Here is a 24,549-nt window from a genome sequence, read left to right on the forward strand (position 1 = left end):
CCAAGCGGGCAGGTTGATGACATCATGAGTCGTGATTGGTTCGTGGCTTTTAGCTGTTTTTATAAATTTTAAAAAGATCCAAAACCAAATCTAGAACAAAACACTTTGGGGTGGTTTTGCCAAAACAAAAACCATAACATTTGTGGTTGGAGAGGTGACCATAGTAAGAGCAGTGTGTATAAATATTAGAAACATGCCTTTGTTCTCTGGCTTCAATTGGAATGTGGGTAAAGACATACTTTACCAATTGGAGCCAAAAAAAAGTAAAAAATAATCTCAAATTATGACATGTTGTCCATAGTTCCAATTTAGCAAAAATTATTTTGGGAATACTGTAGGATATACAGATGTGTCCACATTTATCTAGCCTTCTTGTGCGTTAAACAGCCCATCTAATCGTGCCATGCCGTGACGTGACTTGGTAGCGCTGTGCAAATTTTAGTGAAACTTTCTCCTTTAAAATGCATCTTATTCATTAAGCAGTGTAAATAGTATGCACAAGCAGCTTATGCAGAATAAAATTATATGCAGCATGAGGGGTGGATTGGGCCGCCGGGACACCGGGCTGGTTCCCGCTGGGCCGGTTCTTACAGTGGCCGGTGGCCGCCCAACACTTACCCACTCCTGCTGCCGCGATCGGAGCACAGCTCTGATCGGGCAGCTCTACATGGCCCTTGGGGAAAAAAAAAGGCTGATGGGAGAGCCGCTGCGCAGCCACAGCTGGTCCTCCCACAAGCCATTGTGGAGCCTGTCAGTCACCACTGAAGGCTCCGCCTCCTTCCGGCTCGTCTGCACCAGGGCCCGACTCCACGCTCTAGGACAGCAGCACGGTGCCGTGGACAAGAGAAGCAGCTCTGCAGCGGCCAGCTAACTAGAACAGCTGCAGGTAAATTGCGTGCAGCGGGGGCGGCAGTGCCGATGGTGGACAGGTGGGGGTTAAGGATCAGACAAACACTAGGGGAGGGGGGAATGAATGTGGCTGACGCACGGGCCCTGCTGAGACTCACAGGTGCTGGGGGGAATGAGGCTGGCACACATTGGGGCTAGGGCACACAGGAGCTGGGATACAGGGCTGGGGCTCACAGGTGCTGGGGGAATGAGGCTAACACACATTTGGGATGAGACCCACCCTGGGGCTGGGGAATGGGTTTGAGACACACACTGGGGCTGGGGGACATGGCGCTGACACACACTGGAGCTGTGGGGAATAAGGCTGACACACACTGGGGCCGAGACACACACTGGGGCTGGTGAATGGTGGTGAGACACACACTGGGGCTGGGGGGGAATGAAGCTGACACTCTGGGGCTGAAGAATGGGGCTGAGACACACACTGGGACCTGGGGGAATGAGGCAGACACACACTGGGGATGGTGAATGGGGGTGAGATACACACTGGGGCTGGTGAATGGGGGTGAGAGACACACTGGGGCTGGTGAATGGGAGTGAGACACACACTGGGGCTGGGGGGAATGAAGCTGACACACTGGGGCTGAAGAATGGGGCTAGGACACACACTGGGACTGGGTGGAATGAGGCAGACACACACTGGGGCCGGTGAATGGGGGTGAGACACACACTGGGGCTGGTGAATGGGGGTGAGACACACACTGGGGCTGGGGGGGAATGAAGCTGACACTCTGGGGCTGAAGAATGGAGCTGAGACACACACTGGGACCTGGGGGAATGAGGCAGACACACACTGGGGATGGTGAATGGGGGTGAGATACACACTGGGGCTGGTGAATGGGGGTGAGAGACACACTGGGGCTGGTGAATGGGAGTGAGACACACACTGGGGCTGGGGGGAATGAAGCTGACACACTGGGGCTGAAGAATGGGGCTAGGACACACACTGGGACTGGGTGGAATGAGGCAGACACACACTGGGGCCGGTGAATGGGGGTGAGACACACACTGGGGCTGGTGAATGGGTTTGAGACACACACTGGGGCTGGGGGACATGACGCTGACACACACTGGGGCTGTGGGGAATAAGGCTGACACACACTGGGGCCGAGACACACACTGGGGCTGGTGAATGGTGGTGAGACACACACTAGGGCTGGCGGGGAATGAAGCTGATACTCTGGGGCTGAAGAATGGAGCTGAGACACACACTGGGACTGGGGGGAATGAGGCAGACACACACTGGGGCTGGTGAATGGGGGTGAGACACACACTGGGGCTGGTGAATGGGGGTGAGACACACACTGGGGCTGGTGAATGGGGGTGAGACACACACTGGGGCTGGTGAATGGGGGTGAGACACACACTGGGGCTGGTGAATGGGGGTGAGACACACACTGGGGCTGGTGAATCGTGGTGAGACACACACTGGGGCTGGGGGGGAATGAGGCTGACACACTGGGGCTGAAGAATGGGGGTGAGACACACACTGGGGCTGGTGAAAGGGTTTGAGACACACACTGGGGCTGGGGGACAAGGCGCTGACACACACTGGGGCTGTGGGGAATAAGGCTGACACACACTGGGGCAGAGACACACACTGGGGCTGGTGAATGGTGGTGAGACACACACTGGGGCAGGGGGGAATGAAGCTGACACACTGGGGCTGAAGAATGGGGCTGAGACACACACTGGGACTGGGGGGAATGAGGCAGACACACACTGGGGCTGAGACACACTCTGGGGCTGGGGAATGGGGGTGAGACACACACTTGGGCTGGGGGGAATAAGGCTGACACACTGGGGCTGGGGGGAATGAAGCTGACACACTGGGGCTGAAGAATGGGGCTGAGACACACACTGGGACTGGGGGGGGAATGAGGCTGACACACTGGGACTGGGGGGAATGAGGCAGACACACACTGGGGCTGGTGAATGGTGGTGAGGCACACACTAAGGCTGGGGGGAATGAAGCTTACTCACTGGGACTGGGGAATGGGGCAGAGACACACACTGGGACTGGGACAAATGAGGCAGACACACACTGGTGCTGGTGAATGGGGGTGAGACACACACTGGGGCTAGGGGGAATGAGGCTGACACACTGGGGCTGGGGGGAATGAGGCTGACACGCTGGGGAATGGGTCTAAGACATGCAGGGGCTGAAGAATGGAGCTGAGACACACACTGGGACTGGGGGGAATGAGGCAAACACACACTGGGGCTGGGGAATGAGGATGAGACACACACTGGGGCTGAGACACACAATCTGGCTGGGGAATGGGGCTGAGACACACACTGGGGCTGGGGGGAATGAGGCTGACACACACGGGCTGAGACTCAGGCTGGGGTGGGGTAATGGGGCTGAGGGACACACACTGGGTCTGGGGAATGGGTCTGAGAGAATGTGGTTGAGAAACACACTGGGTCTTGGGAATGAGGCTGAGAGTTACAGGTGGGCTTGGGTATGGAGAGATGCAGGGGGTCCTGGAAAGAGACATGGAGGCCCAGAGATGGAGATTCACTGGGAACCTGGAGAACCACAAAGGGCCTGGAGAACCACAGGGGGACCTGAGGCTAGAGAGACGTAAAGGGGTCTGGAGTAACACGGGGGCCTGGAAAGACACAGAAATTGTTTGATCAGGGAAATTCACATTTTGCCCTGCATAAAAACTGCTGTTACTCTACATTATATGGTTATGATGATGACATTGGTTATATTTCTACGTAAACAGGCATCTTACAGACAGTGTGGTCTACATGAATAGTGAATACTGGCTGAAGATGCTGCCCAGTGAGGCTCAAATTCTTCAGATGCTCCCCGTTGCAGAGAACCCGCCATATAGGTAAGAAAAAAAGACTTCCAAACTCACTGGCCTGTACATAGTGCAGAGGGATGGACGGTGTATAATTCACCAAGATTTCTGTTGCTGACCCTTCTCCCCTCAGTGGCTTACAAAAGCCCCTCCAGGCCACAAGAGTAGGGCGTATCCTGCCCTCCTCCACTGACCCCGCCCCCACAACAGACTCACCCCCATAAGGGCTGCTTCCAGAAATTTCCCAGGCTGGTTTTCCATCCCAATCCGCCCCTGGCGGCATGCCTATAGTCTATGTGCGGCTGTACTGTATCTGCATGCAAATTGCTATGTTACGGTGTCACAGCCACTGACACTGTAATGTACACTGTAGCATGTCGCATGCAGATATAAGCGCAGTCGTGCGCAGAATATAGGCATGCCGCATATCATTTTAATCAGCAAAAGCAGCTTGTTTGTCATATTCACATCACTTTGTGTTTTAAGGAAAGAGTCACATGAAAAGATACCCGGCACTCACGCATTATGTGTAACGCGACTAGTAGCACACGGAGGGTATATGTATGTGGACACATCTGTATATATTTTTTTTCATTACTTATTTGAAAAATAAAAAAATTAATCAAAAAATTTATTCAGTTAATTAAGTTTTTGTGATAGGACCTTCAAATGTTTCACAAATTTGCTGTTAACCTGTACCTCATCCACATGGCTATGTATACACTGACTGGGTTGGATACAAGATTCCCATGGCCACAATGCTGATGGTGAGAATACTGACAGTGGTAAAAATCCAGATGGATTTTGGTAAGTATTTTAACCCCGATCCTAACCCTAACTTACTCATCCCACAACCTAACCATAACCGTCCCCTCCTGCAGCCTAACCATCCCCTACTGCAGTCCAACTCTAACCCTCCCCGTAGTGCCTAACCCTAAACCTAACCCAAACACTTATACTAACTGTCTGTTGGGATTGTGACCTTAGGGATGCCACTGTTGGTGTTATGACCATTGGCATCCTGACTACATCCTCACTAACCACCTCAAATCTGTAATGAACAAAAACACACATAGGGGCTGATTCTGAATTAAGGACCAAGCAAATAAGAGCTAGTCACTTTGCACCTTGGTAAAACATGTTGCACTGCAGGTGGGGCAGATGTAAAATGTGCAGAGAGAGATTTAGATTTGGGAGGGATATTTCCAAACTGACATCTAAATTGCTTGAGCCCACCTCTCAGGCAAATATTTCTATAGCGCAGGCAGTAAATTCTACACATGCTTAGTATCTAATACGGATAGAATCAGGAAGTAAAGGGATTGCTGAGCCAATTGATCTAATTTTTAGCCTTCGATGGGAAAGGCTCTTTTGGAGCCAATATCCTAGGATGTCACCGGGATATTGGCTCTAAAAGCAAAAAGTCATGATAGTAAATACCAAATCTGTCCCAGGAAAATGGATACATAAGAATTGTTTGTGTGTATGTACAGTTTAAAAAAAAACCTGCGATTTGCAGGGAACAAAATTGTATTTTCATTCAACACTACATAACCCTCAAATATTTTCTATTAAAACAGATCAATTAGACATCAAATTATGGAAATTTCATGGACAGAAGTCAACTTTCTTTCTCAATGATTTGGGCAGCCAGATATGATAATCTGTGTTTTTGTTAAACTCATGTGTAACGATATGTATAATATCTGAAGGAAAATAATCATATCTGACAACCAAGTTGATGCCTACACGGCCAAATTAAACAAAATTAGTAGAGAGCAGGTGTGAGATTTTAGTGTTACAGCGGACTTATCTACTGTAATGTAACACTGTCATAGTTTCTGCATTTAAGGAGTCCTATAATCAATATTAGTAAAATAAAATGTCAAATGAATATGTTGTTCTGTATTTGATTGAATTGGATTTGCTGTGCGAGCGAGAAACTTATACTCGCATTCATTTGGTAACATCTTCTGTTCTATTCATAAGGGAGTAGAATGCCCCAGGTAGCCTGTTAAGGAAGATATTTCAGGCGTGTTTGAAGACTTGCCAGGGATAACAAAGGGTCAACTAAGCACTTAAAATGAATTTGCTTTCCTGAGTTACAGCATGCACAGGAAAAGCCACAATGTTTCAAACCAGGAAGCTGTGTCTGGCTATCTGCTTTCTTTTTTTTTTTAGTTTAGCTATTTCTCATCATCATTTAACTGTTAATTATATAGTGCCTACATATTATGTTGCACTTTACAGACATTGGGCCTGATTCAGTGTTGTACACAAACTCAATGGTTTACATTGATTGTGAAAGACCAGCGCATGTGCAGGATCTGTACTGCGTATCTTTACTGCATATGTGCAGGTCTCCCTCTGCAAGATCACTCACAGTTCCCTCTAATTGACTGGCTGTGGACGTTTGGGGTGGGGGAGTGGGAAGGGCCATTCTCTGTTCTAGAAAATGGAGGCATGTCACCCTCGTTTTCTGGGAGTGCCAAGGCCAGCGTCTGCATCTTCCAACACAGACTTCCTGGCCTCAACTACAGAGCTGCGAGGGGCACTCTGAGTAACCTCAGGGTTACTCAGATTGCCAATGGTCTCTCAAAAGATCCAATGCAGGGTCTTAGGATGCAGCACTCAGATCTGCAATGCAGTCATGAGGCGTCTATTTACACCAGTTGCCTTCTGCTGCATTTGCATATTAGTTGTATGGTATTGCACAGCAGCTTCCCTGTGGCTGTGCTATACCGTACAACTGTGAATCGGGCCCAATATGTAATCATTTACATCCATGCCTGCCCCAGTCGAGCTTACAATCCATATTCCTTACCACACATGTGCAAACATTAGGATTCATTTAATCAAAAGCCAAATGACCTGCCAGTATGTCATTGGAGTGTTGGAGACAACCGGAGCACCCAAAGGAAACCCGTGCAAACACAGGGAGAGCAACCAGCGCCTACTAAAGAGTCAGTACAAAGCCAGTTTGTGTGTATTTTTATAAATTGTGCATATTTTTCCTTCCATGTCCAGACCAGTGGGCGCAAGCATTTGTGCACATATAGATTTGCTTAGTTCTGTGACTTACGCATGGATAGTTGAGACCAATGGTGTAAGTCCATCCCAAACGCCCAAAGGAAAGTTATAATTTGGTGACCCCCCCCCCACAAAAAAATTTGTGAATGGGTTTTTATTAGGTCTATTTACTAAAAATGTTTCATATACTTAATTCTTTCTCGATAAATGCTCCATAGAATAGAGAAAACTACATCAAAATCCATACAGTGGTTCTAGAAATTAGCCTGAACAAACAGACAGACACCAACCAGGGACTTTGTTTTATAATATGTATAAATATATGCAGTGGCATAAGTTCATCCCAAACGCCTGGAGACAAGTTATCATTTGGTGACCCCCCCCCCCCCCGAATATGTGAATTTGTTTCTATTAGGACTATTTACTAATGTCAATTTGCTGGATATCCACAAAGACACCACCCCAAAATGTATCTGCATTCCGGAGACTGGCCCCGGTAGCTAACACTATCTCCAGGTGGCATTAGCTGCTGTTGCCTAGAAGTGCCAGATGTGCAGTCCGGCCCTGCCTACAGATCACAACAAGTACCAGGAGAGGGATCCCTAGCATTCCTTACTGCCACTCTCCACTCAGACCACTCATGCACAGTAGCGCTGAAAGGGAAGTGAAGGTTGGAAATATGCTTTGTTTGTGTGCAACTTTTCTAATGTAAATTATTGTACCCAATCTGCATCAGCCGGGCCCCCCAACTACTATACATATAGGGTTTTGTGCGCCTAAGCTTCTGCTACCAGAGATAAGTGCTGACTACAGATATAGAACAAACCAAGCTGTAAAACACTGCTTTCAATTCAAATGTGTTTTAAAATAGTGCTTACAGTTCAAAAAACACTAAACTTAAGAACAAGTTGGCTAATTACATTCATAAATATGTACAGTATGCAAAAGTGTCAGGACCATTTTAGAACAAAGATATTTGAGGAAAAGTTGTTGGTCATAAAAATAAATTTGTGGAAAGTGATTTTACAGGACTACACACAGCATATTTTGGGGGTCATTCAGACCCACTCGCGAGTGGCAGTACGCTCGCAAGTGGGTCGATGTTCCCCACTGCGCATGCGCACGACGGAGGGAGCTCCGTCGTGCGCATGCGCGAGACCCGGCGAGCGACGGGCTTTCCATCGCTCGGGATCTCGCACCAAAGGGGGCGTGCTGTCGATGTTGATTGATAGCACGCCCCCTTTGGTGGGCGTGCCTGCCAGACGGAGGCGTTCCCATGGGAACGCCTACCGTCTGAAGCCGGCCCCACTGACATCACAAGTGATGTCAGTGGGAGTGATTTTGGCTCTGATAAAGCCAAAATCACTCCTGGCCTTGCTGCTGGGAAACCCGACCGCAGGGTTTCCCTCGCAAGTCCGATGGTCACGATGGTCAAGACCATCGCGACCATCTTTTTGCACGCTCGTATATGCTGTGGGTGGTGACCCACAGCTATACGAGCGTCCAGGAGGATGCTCCATTTTAATGGAGGAGGGCCCTGATCCAGAGCGAGCGCTCTGGTCAGAGCGTCCGGCTCTGAATCAGGCCTTTGTCCACTAAAGGACATCACAGTCAGCATTCCAAGGAACTACCAGATTCATACCACATTTATTGCCAGCCAGAGAATCGTCCTGTGCTGTGGTGGTCTGCGCATTTGGTCTCCAGATATAGCTGAGTATTGGGAACGTTACCAGCAGCTGGGAGGAAAAGTCGCACCTTAACATAGATACACGGAGGACAGGATCATTGGATTCTATAGTGTCTATTAATCCCGTATGCTGGGGATGAGCTTGCTTGGATACTGGTGAGATGAAGAACTCACTATATAATAACAACACTGAAATCACTTTGGCTGAACTTTTTCTGTTGGCTACAAAGTTACTAATCCGAAGCTAACCGTTGATTGTTGAATCTGCCTGTGTAATATATGGCCACATAATAAGAACATTAACTACAGCTTGCTGAATTTTCTGCTATCATTACTAAAGTTTAAGTCCACTAATCAAGAGCCAAGTGCCGTTTACAATAAGTAACAGCCAGATTTGCTTGCATAATATATGGCTTTACTAATATTGTTTTATGAACGAAGACAAATTAGATACTAACATCTAGGCAAAGCTGTATATATTGTTTGGTATACTATCTATGTGATCCCATACCTTATGCTAAATTTGAATATTTGACTATATAATTATTATTGTGCCGGCTGGCAATGGTCATCTATTGAATGGATTTATAGTATATTTTAAATAAATTTGCTCTGACAATCAGCGCTTCTATTCTTACATATATTTAAATATAAATACAGTATCAAACATCTTTCAAAGTATCAGAATTTTTACATATTTATTTATGAATGATAATAAAGGACTAACCTTACTAGTTACTGAGGGGCATATTTAGCAATAATCAGTACTTGGACCTGTTAATTATATATTTTTTTTATTGCTGCTTATTATGGAAATAAGAAAGTACCACAAGGACTTAAACACATTCAGAGACAGGGGCTCTGATTTTAGAAATCCCTCTCCCAGAAAGTTATGCAAACTGTAGACCATAGACTACAATGGCTACCACCATCTGAAGATAGCTTTAGATACCAGAGCGAAGCTTGGTAAATCTGGAATTTTAGCAACCCCCATAGATACCTATGGGGACTGCTTTTGCGATTGAAAATTGGAGACCACGGCAGATGTCTCCAATATTTATTTATTACTAGTTATTTATATAACTCACACCTAATACGAAGTGCTTTACAGAGAATATTTGGCCATTCAAATGAGTCCCTGCCCCAGTGGAGTTTACAATCTATATTCTACCGCATGCTCACACACATTCACACTAGGGTTCATTTTTTTGTTAGGAGCCAATAACTTACCAGTATATTTTAGGAGTATGGGAGGAAACCGGAGCACCTTGAGCAAACTCACAGGGAGAATATACAAACTCCACACAGTTAGGACCATAGTGGGATTTGAACCCAGGATCTCAGTGCTGTGAGGTAGTAATGCTGACCATTACACCATATGCTGCAGTTCTCAGTACATACATCCTGGGATGCTTAATGTTTGCAGGTTTAATATCTCCCATTTTTAAAGGATAGCCTGCAAAGAGTTTTTGATAAATATATATTTGAGTTTATGATCTGCTACTGTCATCAGAGGAGTCTTACAGCTAGCGATCTTGATCTCTCTAAAAACTCCCTCACACTATATTAAAACAGGAAGGGTGGCAGATTTCCCAACCAGGACAGGCACAAGTCCAGCTATACAACTTATCAGACAGCTGTAGAGACTTAAAAAAGTTGAGATGTATAGTGTAGGGCATATACCATTCTTGGCAATATATGGGAGATCAGGGAGCAGATATCTTGGTGGGAGAAGCTGTGGACATGAAAATTGCCTCAAAGCTGCACCACCCCCACTGCTCAATGCTGCAGTAGGGTCAGGGGCAAGACGAGGCAATTCAACATGAACCCCATCATCACGCCCACAGGACTGTGCACTGGGGATGTAGGCGGAATCTGGGAGGCTGATCTACTCTTACGGTAGTCAGAGAGGACTAACCATAATTTGTGAGTCTCCCGGACATTTTGGGAGGGTAGGCAAGAATGGCATATGAATTATGAAATGGATAAGTGAAACATAGCATTGTATTTACTAAAAAATAGATAAGATTATTAGATTTCAGAACAGCAACTAATTGATGTGTTAAATCTCTTTAGTCAAATATTAGTTTCTTATATTAGTGAACAATTTCATTAACTATTTTAAAAGAAAACATATTGTTCACTTCTCGCCTAATAGCTTAGCTAAGTGTCCTTGCACATACATTCCCAGCTCCCAAATGACTGTGCTAATGCTGCACTCATTAAGGAACATCTGTGGTAGGGGGAAGGGTGGTCTATACTGGAATTTGTAGCATATAAACATTTATTTTGTGTAAGTAAATGTTGTGTTTGAATAAGTGACTACTGTTGTTATTTGTCATTAAATGCCAAAGCATATAGCATTTCGTTTTTAATAATATGGATGATATATAAGCTGTCAGGCTTTATAAAAAAAATGATGTGTCAGTAATATTAATATAGGCTTTGCTGTAGGAGTCTAACTTTACCACATCAGCACTATTAATACATCTGTCAACCTTCATTTACATTCTTTTTGAAATATCTCTCAGCTCATAACCTGCACACTACCAAAATTGCCTTGGGGAACATCCTCACTCCACAGTAACACTGCAGACAAATAGTGAACCTAAGTTCAATATACTACTGAAAATTAACCCTTACTATTCAATCATTTTAAAGCAAAGTTATTATACAGTGATTAAAAAGAACATATGTGCAGTACATATGTTAATGTTAGTGGCCACTACAGAACACCATTAAGATTCAGATATTAGGGTAAGATATATCATTTTAGCTTTCACTGACAACTAACAAAAAATGGAAAGGTGATTTTTTAAGTTTGCATTTCCTCTGGTACCCAAATGAACCTTAATAAGACAACTATCTGATTGGTTGCTATGAGTTAGAGCTATATGCACCATCTTAGTATATATACCAGAACCCTAGGCTTGGGATGTAGTCTGGAACCCGACAGTCTAAATGCCAACCGCCGGCTTCCAGATTGCTTTATCCCGACTAGGGACAAATGACAGGCGTCTAAATGTAGACGCCTGTAATTTGCCCGACGTCTGGAGACCGGTGCCTGGCACCCCGATCGAGCGGAACCTGGGCGCCGCAGCGGACAGCCACGGGGGGGGAGGGTTAGGGCTCTCGTGGGGGACTTAGGGTTAGGCACCCCCCCGGGAGGTTAGGGTTAGACTAGGGGGAGGAAGGGTTAGGCACCCCCGGGGGGAGGTTAGGGTTAGGAACCCCTGGGGGGACTTAGGGTTAGGCAGCGGGGAAGGGGGGGTTAGGTTTAGGCACTTAGAGGGGGGTTATGGTTAGGCACAGGGGGGAGGTTAGGGTTAGGCACCCCTAAGGAGGGTTAGGGTTAGGGGGTTAGGTTAGTTGATACTTACCTTTAGGAACGATCAGGATTTCCAGCGCTGTCGGGTAGCCGCTGTTGGGAATTGAACCGCCGGCCATGTGCCCGCCGGTAATACATATCACACCCCTAGGCTTGTAACAAACCGTTCCTTGTATGCTATCACCATAGGGTCTATAAATACTGCAGGTGCTTATAGTGCCTGTATATTGTGACAGTGCCAGGTTCTAAAAAAAGGGTCAATTGATATATGAAAGTATGCTAGAGCCAAGGATAAAGATAACGACAACACTAAAAGAATATGGAGCCATAGGAAAATATCATTAGTAATAATTTGCCTTGCATCTAGAAATAATGATGGTATCTTTTGATAAGCAAAGACAGAAGTAATATCATGCTCTTAATATTCAAAGTTCTTAGCCAGTGTTATCTAAGATTATAACAAATGACTCAATATGTACAGAAATGGCTTAATATTAAGATAAACCACCGTTGCATAACTGGAGAAGGTATCATTAAGATTTCTCTGTAAGTTTGACCTCGGGGCCACCTGCTGAGCTGCATTCATTAATGCTATGCATTTTTTTAGTCTTCTCCTACAGTATATCCAATTATTGTGTTTTGACTAACTTCCAAAAATTTCCTTTATTTTAATTTTATTCAACTAAAATGACAAGCCATAATTGATTCATTCTAAGCCAATTAACCTTGGCAGGTTACAGACATTAGAAGACTTGCAGAAGAATTAACATTATAAGTGGTAGTAGGTGTCAAGGAGCCATCATTACTCAGTGTAAGTACATGTGCTCATTAATAGCCATACACATGTTCTAGATTCTGGCTTTAAAGCTTGAAAACATATTTGCAGAAATAGTAAATGTGGGCATCAATTATGTTAATTTTACATTCTATACATATGGTACAGTACCTGCCTGTTGTTTCCCCTTCAGGAGAGTTCCCAGAGGAGAGATGATTAAGGCCACAGTCAGGTAGCAAGGCAGGTGATCATATCAATTGGTCGCAGCACTTGTGACGCAATTATGCAAATTGTGGGTTCACATCATTGAGAACTATATCATCACAATCCTCATCCTGCCCATTTAACTAGGAAGAGACACATGTTACTCTACACCCCCTGATTTCAATCAGACATCCAAAGAGGCCCCTCTGATAGGAAGCTAAATTAAAATGCTTGGTTGCCTTTCTGACCAAGAAGCATTGCTACACAAAGTAAGGGACAACAGGCTACATTCATCTTTTTTTTAATATATTTGAATTTGAATATATATGCATTTGCAAATACATGGTAAGCCACCAGGCCAACTTCACAGCCAACCTTCTCTGATTCTGGTAAAGAGTATTGCCAAATTGATATGAGCAGCTTCCACTTTGTTATGTTTGCTATTTTGAGAGGAATAGATGGAACCAGCATTTGGAGGGCATGCTGATTCCTATAGTGCTAATTTGAGGTCGCATGGATGACTCCCAGGTAAGCTGTCTCTCAATTTGGATTTATTTCTGTATTTGCCTTTATCATGAGGCCTTACAATAGACAATGACATGGCCCAGGATGGGTACTGTTATCATGCAGTGTAGGTACCACCAGAATCAAAGAAGCCGTGAAGTTGGCCTGATGGTTTACCATGTATGCAACAAATATTTCAGAATATATATTACCATATAGTTTTCAAGTATTGTTGCAGGTACAATTTAGCGTGCTGGGGGACATCCCCCTTTTTTAGTTTAGCATGACCCCCCTTTCATGCACCTGAAGAGTATTGCCAAATTAATTTGAGCAGCTTCCACTTTGTTATGTTAACTACCAGTGATGTTTGGCAGCACTTGAGATGACAGTTAGTGTTTGAATATTCAACTGTGCTGCAGCCATGATGAATCAAACAGTCAGGACATTGCACAGAGGAGGAAACATTTTAGCCCTTTTCACCCCCTTAGGAGTCAAATTTAGAAAAATCCCTGCTTAGCAGGTACATATGTTATGAAAGGCATATACTCCCCAATTTTCATGTTTCTTGGCCCAGGGGTTTGGGCTGGGCATTGATGAGTTAATGAGTCAGAAGGGGCGATTCAAATGATTTTTTGGGGCGTGATAATTAATGAGCGCCCAGTTTGCTATACAATTGCTCTGAGTGCTCATTAATTATCACCCTCTTTGCCGACTATATGACGAGGTTTAGCCATGTAAAATGGTTAAACCCGTCTTCATTTCTGGTTAGGGCTATCTGCGGTTAGCACGCCCTAACCAGGGTGTTTCAGACACATTTCTGCTTGCACCCTCCTGACTGCATGCAGAAATGCCGGCGCCGGCGGCTATCGTGCCCTGACAGAGCAACAATTGTAGTGGAGTTTTCAATCTGTACTGTTTATCACAAGAACACACAAACATACACATACATGTACACTATAGTTATTTTTTTGCAAGAAGCCAAATAATCAACAGTTCAGGTGTGTTTGTGGATTGTGGGAGAAAACTAAAGTGCCACAGGGGAAAATTTCATCCAAAGAGAGCCTTGGTGCACGGGTGGATTAAGATAGGTGGCCTGAGACTACTGAGCATGCTTTGATGGCACCCATGTCATATTCCCAGTGATCACTCAATTGTGCATGTGCAGATCTTCAGAAAAATGGAGCCTGCACCATTTTTCCAGTGATTTTTGCGGTGGCAACATCGGTAAGTACCATCCATAGGTACTGGGTGTGGGCAGTAATATAACAAGACTGTGTAATAATAGACAGACATATAGGTAAGAAGGCCCTGCTTGCAACCTCACAATCTATAGGGAAACAGGCATTGATACACAAGGGTAAGTGCTACCTATTGCATATTGGTCCATTCAACTTGCAGAGGTTCTTGATAGGCTATATGATCCAATCACACAGAGTATGTGACAGTGAAGAAAGAGAAAATATGTAAGTTTTGTGTGGACTGTATATAGAGAGGAAGTAATTGGTGTGGATAGCTTATGACGGTTATGTGAGTGGTTCTTGAATTTGATAAGCTTGTCTGAAGAGATGAGTTTTCAGGGAATGCTTGAAGGTTTGGAGACAAGAGGAAAGTCTTATTGTGTGTGGGAGGGCATTCCACAGAGTGATGATGATCAGCAGCACTAGCTACAGTATCTACTTCCATTTATCTGATTGCATAAATAATTTATAGTAAATCCATTAGCGTGTCGGCTTGCATAAATAATTAATAGTTAAATCATTAGCGTGTCGGCTTTATAATATAAATTCTCAGACTTCTATTCGCAATACTTTTTTTCATTTACAGTTTGACGATTACAAGAAGGAACATTCCTAATTTATCATATTTTCTGTGAAAACTTCTAAGATACTATTCTGAAGCAGAAATCCTACATATATAAGATTAGATATGTCTTGAGGTGCAGTACATGGGGCCGAAAATCTTTACATAGATGAACATAGCACAAAATAGCCCCATTTTGTTTTAACGATTTCGACTTAAAAATACCTTTAATTAAAGTCTGAAGTATAGGAATCTAGCAAACTGGACACCTCATAATTCAAATTGCAAACTTTAAATCATGCCCTTCAGATATAATGTATCCTCATTAACCAGGAACAGTATATCCATAGACAACATTTATAGAAAATAGGCATTTCAAGATATAATGTCCAGCACAAGAACCCAGCATTATAATTGTCATGCTGTGGCCTGTTTGTCATGGGCAAATTAGGTCTTATGAGAACGCGAACCTCATAATGACTTTAACAGATCTCAGAAAATTGTTACTCTGCCCATTAAACTGTATCAAAAAGCCAATTATTTCCCAATTAGCTTAGCAGAAAAAGGTAATCATTGCCATGTTTGATTGCTGCATTGGATTACAAGTATATATCCAGCTTTACCTTCATTGCTTTAAGTTTAAAGAAGGTCTCTTGCCACCTCTTAAGCAAGCATAGGTTTTATCCCATTTAGAACAAAAGGAATTTGCTCATGTTATGGCCTCTTTTGATGCAGTTAAGCCTGGGAAATTGAAGTTAAAAGAGGCCCATTTACAACCTACATTATCAGTTACAATGAGTTTTCTTAAAAGTAAATATAGAATAGTACAAAGCAACTTAATGGAAACAGTTGTACACTGAATTGAGAGATGTTATCACACAGGCTCAGTTATTTTCATTTTAACTCAATCCAACTGTGAGTGAACGTGTAATAACTTTACGCATACCGGAGTCAATGTACAAGGGCAGGTGAAATAATTACTTTGCTACCTCTTAGCGATTACGCACGGTACTTGCCTTCTAGTTTGACTTTCACAAAACTTTCTCTCAGTTCTTGTTAACAGAAAGCAAGTCTGTAATTTCATTACATCATTACTAGAATAAATTCAATCTAAGAAGACTATTAAATCAATTCCAACACCCTCACCTGTCCCATCTTTTAGGACTTGTAGATGCTATTAATATACTTTTCAGCTGCGAATCTGAAAAGCACATAAAAAATAGGATATATTTTATGGGCTTATAAGACACATTTTAAAATTGTGTTTACACTTTTAGAACAAAATATGACCCTGCATTCATTTGCACCACCTGTACAATAGTGTATTGGTAAATTTGCAACATGTAAAAAATGCATTAAAAACACGTCAGTAAAGTGATCTAGTTTTCATGCGTTATCTATTTTCCCAGTGCATATGTCTGAGCTAGTCCATAAAGCAGCACACATTAATGTTTTCACAGGAAAAGTAAATTAAAGTCCCGATTTAAATGTGGACGGTATTACACAGCAGTAAAGAAGCGGCTGTGCAATATAGTCCAACTAATGTGCAAATGCAGGAAGAGGTGTCTGTAGGAAATAGATATTTCCTGCATGCATCTGCGATCTGAGGGCAGTGTCCATAGACGTTGCCTTGGATCACCATTGCGACCATCAGTTGCGATGGTTGCTACCCTGGCCACACTGCATAAACCAAAGCTTACTCCTGACTGCTTGTGAGACCAGAAATTCTACGTCCTACGGTGCAGACCCTGGGCTCGGCACTCCAAGGAAACAGTGTGACACTCGCCCGTTTTCAGGAACGCAGGCCGGCGCTGGCCCCTCCCCATCACCAAACAACTGCAGCCTGTCAATAAGACTGTTGGTTAGGGGGTACTACAATTTTGATCGCAGGACCCGTTCTGCACATGCACACATGTGCAGATACCCCACCAATGGATATGTGTGTAAACCATACTGTACATATCTGAATCAGACCCTAAGTGCTTTACAATTTTTCTAATTACCTCACAAAATGTAATGTTAAAAGATTATGGACAAATCTACATATCAGATAGAATGTAAATAGAAATCAAATCCCACCTGAAACCACACTACTTAGTGATGTAAAGTGCATTATAACAACCTTCTAATATGCAGTAATTGTATTACTCATCAGTCCCAGCATTGCCCACTCATATGTGTAGAAGCTGGTGCTCCTCTCTCGCTCTTATCACCTTCCTGGAGTAGCAGTCAAGTGACCGCTTTCATAAATTGGCAAACATTTAAACAGATGCTTATATTTAAAGAGCTATTTTAATTCTTCTCAGTGAGTATAAGGCTCCAACATGTTTCCCTGTGTTACAAACCTTGTTTAGTCATTTCTGTGCTATCCTGTTTATATAACTATTCTCCTGATAGCCATGCTTTGTCACCTTATAGCATACTAGTAATAGCAGATCTGAGGCCCGTGACCTGTGCTATGACCAAACTACTGGTAAGACATTACAAATCTATATTGATTGATTGCCACTAAGAATCCACTACATTATTGACTCAAGTGTGTGACACCTTGTAAGAACACTTTCATTCAAATGAAATGAAGACTGTACAGTAGTGTAATCTATACACTAGACATACAGTATATACATGTATTACACTAAAAGCTGCACTGCCATGAAGGGTAATAATTTTACTAAGGTGCCCCTCAGGTGCAGACATATCTGTCCATCGGCTGTGCAGCACAGCCAATGCCATATGTTGGTGAACGGCGACGTTCACCGACATATCGCGGTACACACTGGCCAACAGGCAGCAGATACATTGGCTGATCAATTGATTGTCCAATGTATCTGTCAGTGTGTACCCAGCATAAACGACAGAAAGCTGCAGAGAAAGTCTCAATCTAAATCATTATTTATTTGGTATTTAAACCTTCTACATGTACAAACACACTGATTTTTGATGGATCTACATAAACAAGTGTCAGAGTATCCTTTATACTATACTGCCATATTGTTTATGTTTTGTATGTAGCCTTTATCTACACTGAGATGTAGATAGAATATTCTGGAATAAATAGGTAAAGATACTGTATGTCATACCTCAGTAGAAAACTAATTTTTCAGAAAGGTCTGAAACCAATAAAAGGGAAAGCAGTAAATTATTGTTGCTATATGCTTGTTATATCACCTATAAAGACCAAATCATTCTACCTATATGTATTGGGAAGAGCTCTGCTACACCATATGCTGAAGAGAAGGGTGCAATGGGTACTGTAAGAAGAGACTGGTCATTTTGGAATATACAGAGGGAGATGTATGAAGTCTTGGAGAGAGACAATGTGGCGAGAGATAAAGTGCCCACCAATCAACTTCCAACAGTCATTTGACAAGTTGTGATGGAAGTTAGAAGCTGATTGGTTGGTACTTTTGTCTCACTCCACTTTATCTCTCTCCATGATTTCATAAATCTCCCCCAAAGTGCCAACCAATCTGCTTGTAAATGCCCGTACACACGGAATGATGTAGGCAACGATACGATCTCTTTAACGATTTCCCTTAAACTCTCCCCGGCACTCAGGACATGATGTGCAGCAAAAACTGCACAATCTGACACAAGATTTATCGTGCACGATCTAAAGACTTGCATATCATTAGATCATGCGTGATAGCAGACAGATGCTTGCACGGATCAGTGCGATCCATGCTACAAGCATCTTTGTAAAAAAAAATCAATAAGATCTATCCATGAATCTATGTTAAAAAAATTAATACAAAGTAAAAAATAAAATAAAAAATACAGGGGACCCTTACTCTTTTTGTCCCCTGTATTTCCAAAACCAGGGTCGGCTGTGAAAAGCCCGGGGCTGGTTGTGCTTTGGGGGGGAGGGGGGGGGGGTCACGCAGTCTCTTTTTTGTTCACTTTGTATTCATTTTTTGAACACAGGTGCATGGACGGATCTCAGTGATCCGTTCATGCATCTGTGTCTTGATGCTTACATCACGGATCTCCCTGATCCGTGCATCGAAGCGCCTGCAGCATCGTACGCTGGTCCGAACGACATATCGTTCTGGCATAAACACTGAACGATATGCCGCTTGATTGTGTACAAGAGCGACAGATCTTTCCTGCAGCAGGGAAGATCTGATGCTACAACGGACGACTCGTGGGTACGCGCATCGGCATTGTTATCGTGAGTGGAGACTCACAATTTGCACATATTATGCATGATCTACCGCTTTAATGTGTCAAAACTGGCCACATCATGCATAATATCGTATGGGCACCTTAACTGTCATTTTACTAGCATAACCTGTAAAATGACAGTTGGGAACTGATTGGTTGGTACTTCATCTCTCTCCACTTTATCTCTCTCCAAGACTTGATAAATCTCCCCCGCAATATTCTAGTGGATTTAATCATTGTACTCTAAATGACTTGGAGAACTAAATATAATACATTCAGGGTCATAGATTAAAGCCTGTATAAGTACTTAGGCAGTTGTCAATTTCTATTAGTCACTATATTGTTATATCTCTGTAGAACTGGCCAAGAGCAGATAGAGTTCCCCAGTTTCATTCTCCCCTTGAACTCCATTAAGCTAAATGAAATACATATATAATTCAGGATGTAAGTAGTCAATGCTATCAATACTTGTTCTGCTAGAACAGAAGCACAATACTTCCCTGCTTTTGCACTAAAGTGAGGAAAGATGGCAAAGAAAGAAGGAATTATTGTAAACACAAACCAATCTATAAATTCTGTTTTCCTTTTGTAGAGGTCTTCAAACCACTGAAATTTCTAGAATCTCAAAGCTCAGCAATTATATCGCTCATCTCTCAGAAATAGAACTACTGTACCATAAACGTAAAATGATTCACTGTGAACGTTACACCTGTAAAAATAATGTATATCCTCTTTCATGGACTGTTATAATAACAATAAAAAAATATATAAAATGTGAAAAACAAGTTCAGTATTACAGAAACCATGTAATCTGAGAAGGTCTGGACTGAAAAAACACAGTAGAAAGAGATTGAAATAAAACACAGCTATGTAGTGATGTGCATCTAAATTGGTGTTATCAACTGTTACAAAAATAACATTCAGACTTTGCTGACACAACATTTTGCAATTCACTTCTTTACATAGCAATTAACAGTGATTTGTATTGTCTATTCATTTCAGTGGTAGTTGAAATGGATGTTTATCAAACATGTAAATAACAACCAGAATAAAAGAAAGACGTACATAAAGTGTATATAATAGGAAAATGGACACCATCGTATCATTCTCTATTATTTTCCTGGCAAATTACAGTGATTCAATTGTTTTTTTGGGCACTCTAAGTAACTGGCGCCCGACAGAGCAATTATTATTATCCTTTATTTATATGGCACCACAAGTGTTCTGCAGCACTTTACGAAGTACATAAAATAATAGGTGACCAGCGACTTACAGAACAATACAATACAATGCAGGACAAGGACATGGATAATAAACATTGCTACATTTGTGACCATAACACCCAAATAAGCAATAGAGCATAAGCAACCAAGTGTTAGGTGCCCTAGTGGGGAGTAAGAAAGTAAAGTAAGGAGAAGCACAAGAGGGTAGAGGGCCCTGCTCATAAAGAGCTTACATTCTGAAGATTCAATTGACGCTCCGAATGGGCACGAATGCCGTGGGCGCCTACATTTTTGCTCGCAGCCTCCTCAGGTGGTGAGCAGAAAGTCTGGTTTTTGGGCACCCAAACAGCACTTTTTGCATTGTGCCATTAGTATAAATGGATTTAGCCGCTTTGTGCAGCTAATCCCAGTTCTTTGGCCGAGACAAGTGTGATATTAATGGGCGCCTAAAACAATTTAATTGCTCCGTCAGGCGCCATTAACTATTGTCACCCAAAATAACAATTAAATCACCCCCATAGTGTCTAAGTAAAAGTATAAGTAATAACATAAAAAAGGGAAACACTTGAAGTGCATAGTAGGACAATGGCCAACATATTATTACTTGCTAAATGGTACTGCCTGCTTGGACTCTATAGTGATACGTGCAATTAATAGATTTAGGGTTGTTAATGGGTTTTTTCTTGCATATTAATCACATACAGATACATCATGTTGAAAAATAAAGGTTGTGTACTCAGGGTCTGATTCAACAAGGAACGCATGGATGCAGACACACGCACCCACCGCGAGAATATGCTAATGAATGCATATGCACGGTACTAGCAGCAGAACAAGCAGACACCCAGTACTACATAATACCATCCACTTCCCTTTACTTGCATCCTCTATACCTGGCAAGACAGCGGAAACATGGGTAACATAGAGAACCATCAGACCCATACACACAATAGTGGTTGACCTGACCCTCTCGCAGACATAGCGAGACTTCCTGTGTGCAAATAGACCTCAGGCTGCATCTGCCGCTGCTGCCGCTGCTGCAAGGGCTTATTTATGCACACCCCTGAAATGCCATCCTAACACACAGGCTCGCCTCTGATTGCCTGACCACTCCCTGACCACTCCCCCATCACCACCCACAAATGGCACTTCCTGTCAATCACTTGTCCCTGGGGCCGCAGACTCCCCATTGCACTGGCCGATTTGCGCACGTGCACTACGATGCATGCACTGAGCAAAACCATCCACCGATTGGGTGCATCTGCATCCGTGCATTCCTTGCTGAATCAGGCCCTCAGTAGCCTCCTATTGCTGATGTCTTTCCCCTAGAACTCCATGGCAAAAACTGAACCACTGGTTCTTATGAAGGGAATCGATATGTTATACCACTGGACGTCAGTCCAGCGGATGAAATACCGACGCCAGAAGGCCAGCAGATGAAGATCCCGACAGGAGAGGTAAGTAGGCTATCTCTAACCCTCTTGCCCGATAACTATAACCCCACCTTAGGGGTGCCTAACCCTAACCTCCCCCCTAGTGCCTAACCCTAACCTCTCCCCAGGGGTGCCTAAACCTAACCCCCCCTCCCCGCAACCTAAACCTAACCCTCCCCGGGGGGTCCCTAACCCTAAACACCCCCCAGGGGTTAATGACCCTGACCCCCCCTTCCCCTAGCCTGACCCTAACCCTCCAGGGGTGCCTACTAACCCTAAGTTTCCCCGGGAGACTCTAATCCTAACGCCCCCCCACAGCTATCCACTCCCAATGCCAGGATTACCTACGATCGGTATGCTAGTCGTCAGGATATTGGTATGGGGCCAATGATAGGCGTCGGTATTTAAATGCCTATCATTAGTCCCATGCCGGAATTTCACTGTCGGGAAGCCGGCGGTCGGCATTTCGACCGCCAGCTTCATGACTACATACCCTTATGAAGTATCAGCAAACTGAGTAGTCTTCATTACTATAGCTCTTGTTAAATATGACCCAACAATTACTCCATCTGATAAGTTTCAAATACTCAAGCAATACATCTTACTAGTACTGCAAACATGTTTGCTTCTAGGTAATAAAATATGATGATTTTGTTAATTTTGATCATAACATTTAAGATTGCAGTACTAGAGTTAGCACCGATAACAAAAATTTCTGTTGTGTGTATATACAGTATATCCCAAGCAGCTGGTACCATGTACAATGTGTGCAGGCATCTTTTCTGCTTTTCTATTTTGTTTCATAGTACCATACATTTAGATAGCAATTACAAATCTGCAATATTTACACTAACAAACAGTATATTACCAACCTTATTCATATAGGATACCATTTGTAACCCTATTAAAAGGGTGAAATGGCAATATAATAACATTATTAATTTTACCTTAGATATTCTGTTGGCAACTTCACGGCCTACTGTAAGACCTTGGACAAAAGTTCGAGCTGCAACAAAAGCTTTGGTCACTTGTGTTTTCAGTTTTCTTGGTACCTCTCCGAATGGTTTTAGCTGGTCAATGTACTTGCTGACACACTCAAGATAGTCTTCAGAGAAATGATATTGGGGATTTAGCAACTGAAACATGCGTTCTAAAAGACGGGCCCAAAAATCATTCAGCATTTCCTCCAGGTTGACATTTCCTCCTGTGTAGTAGCGTTTCAACTCAGTAAATAAGTCCTGAAATACCTCCGAATTCTGTGTGTAGAGCAAGCCATATGTCCTTACAAATATTTCATTTAGAGATTTTTCTGCATTCTCCAGAAGTGATCTGAAAAAGTCTATAGAGGACAAAAGTAAGACAGTAACAATAATTATTATAATGCAAAACAAATACATTAAAGGAGTATAATGTAGACCTTTTGGTCATGTATCGGTAATAAATATTGCTCAGTTAAAAAAGAAGATCTGCACTATATAAGCATAATATAATGTAGACAATATCATATACAATGCCATTTCATAATAAAAAATAAACATATAATATACAATTGTTTGTTTGATATATGCTGCATATAATAAAGAATATTCTCCACATAGATCTATAAATATAGTACAACATATAAAGTCAAATATGGGTTGTTTTAAATAAGTACCGTAATGATGCGTACACGGTACGATATCTATGAACGATATGAATGATAATAATATTGTTCAACAATATATCATTCATATTGTTAATTTTTATGCAGTGAACGACCAACGATGCGTGTTCCCGCATGAACGATAACAATATCTATGATTGTCCATACATGCAGGCCAACTTGCACGATATCGTCAACCAGGGCCGGCTCCATGGTTCGGAGCACCCTGTGCCAGCCCTCCAAAGTGTGCCCTGACATCAAAATGGGGGCATGGCCTATGGTAATTAGTATGGAGTTATTTGGAGGCGTGCCCGCTTGGCATGCCTCCAAATAACGTCAGGCTGGGGGGAGCCTCACTAGCTGGGCTTCCCTTAGCCCTCTCCCATCACTGAATGGATGCCTCACGCATGCGCGCAGCATCCATTTAGACTGCGTGGTCCGGCACCTCCGCACAGCTGCGGTGGTGGGGGTTCCCAACCTCCCGGTTTCACCACCGGCAGGTCACTTCGGCCCACGGGTGGAACAGCGGGACAATACTGTCCTGCTGAAATCAGGATGTTGGGGAGGGGTGCTCCCTCTATGGATGGCACCCCTGTTCAACTGCACTGGTCGAGCACCCCTAGAGCCGGCCCTGTCGTCAACTTTGCCTGTTCAGAGATGTGGCAGGATGACTTCACTGAAAGATATCTTTCAAGTAGTTGGTGGTACAGATCGTACCGTGTGTATGCAGCTTAATGTTATTACATATATACAATGGTTGTATGTGCCATATCAAACAGTGACCATACATTTTTTTTCTGTCAAAGTTTATGTGCATATTACTGCTGAAGTTCAAAGCCATGTTTGTATTTGTAAACTACTTCACAGTTATTACTAATATTGTATATACTGTATTTCTAAACAATAGGGGGTATATTTACTAAAGTGTGGGTTTTTAGAAGTGGAGATGTTGCCTATAGCAACCAAATAGATTCTAGCTATTATCTTCTAGAAGGTGCTAGATAAATGTTAAGTAGAATCTCATTGGTTGCTAT

The 24,549-nt window shown here is 43.1% G+C and overlaps 1 protein-coding gene across 3 annotated transcripts in view; it reads right to left on the reverse strand.

Annotated features, from left to right (window-relative positions):
* Positions 1-24,549, reverse strand: part of GPC6 (glypican 6) — a 754,231-nt gene that overhangs the window by 437,759 nt on the left and 291,923 nt on the right. For all 3 annotated transcript variants that reach the window (XM_088457100.1, XM_088457092.1, XM_088457109.1), the window contains exon 3: positions 22,821-23,212. In XM_088457100.1, the coding sequence (XP_088313226.1) occupies positions 22,821-23,212 (392 nt within the window). The remainder of the gene's footprint in view (positions 1-22,820; positions 23,213-24,549) is intronic.

This window comes from Taudactylus pleione, unplaced genomic scaffold (genome assembly GCF_031769625.1).
Source record: "Taudactylus pleione unplaced genomic scaffold, aTauple2 ptg000041l, whole genome shotgun sequence".
Taxonomy (NCBI): Eukaryota; Metazoa; Chordata; class Amphibia; order Anura; family Myobatrachidae; genus Taudactylus; species Taudactylus pleione.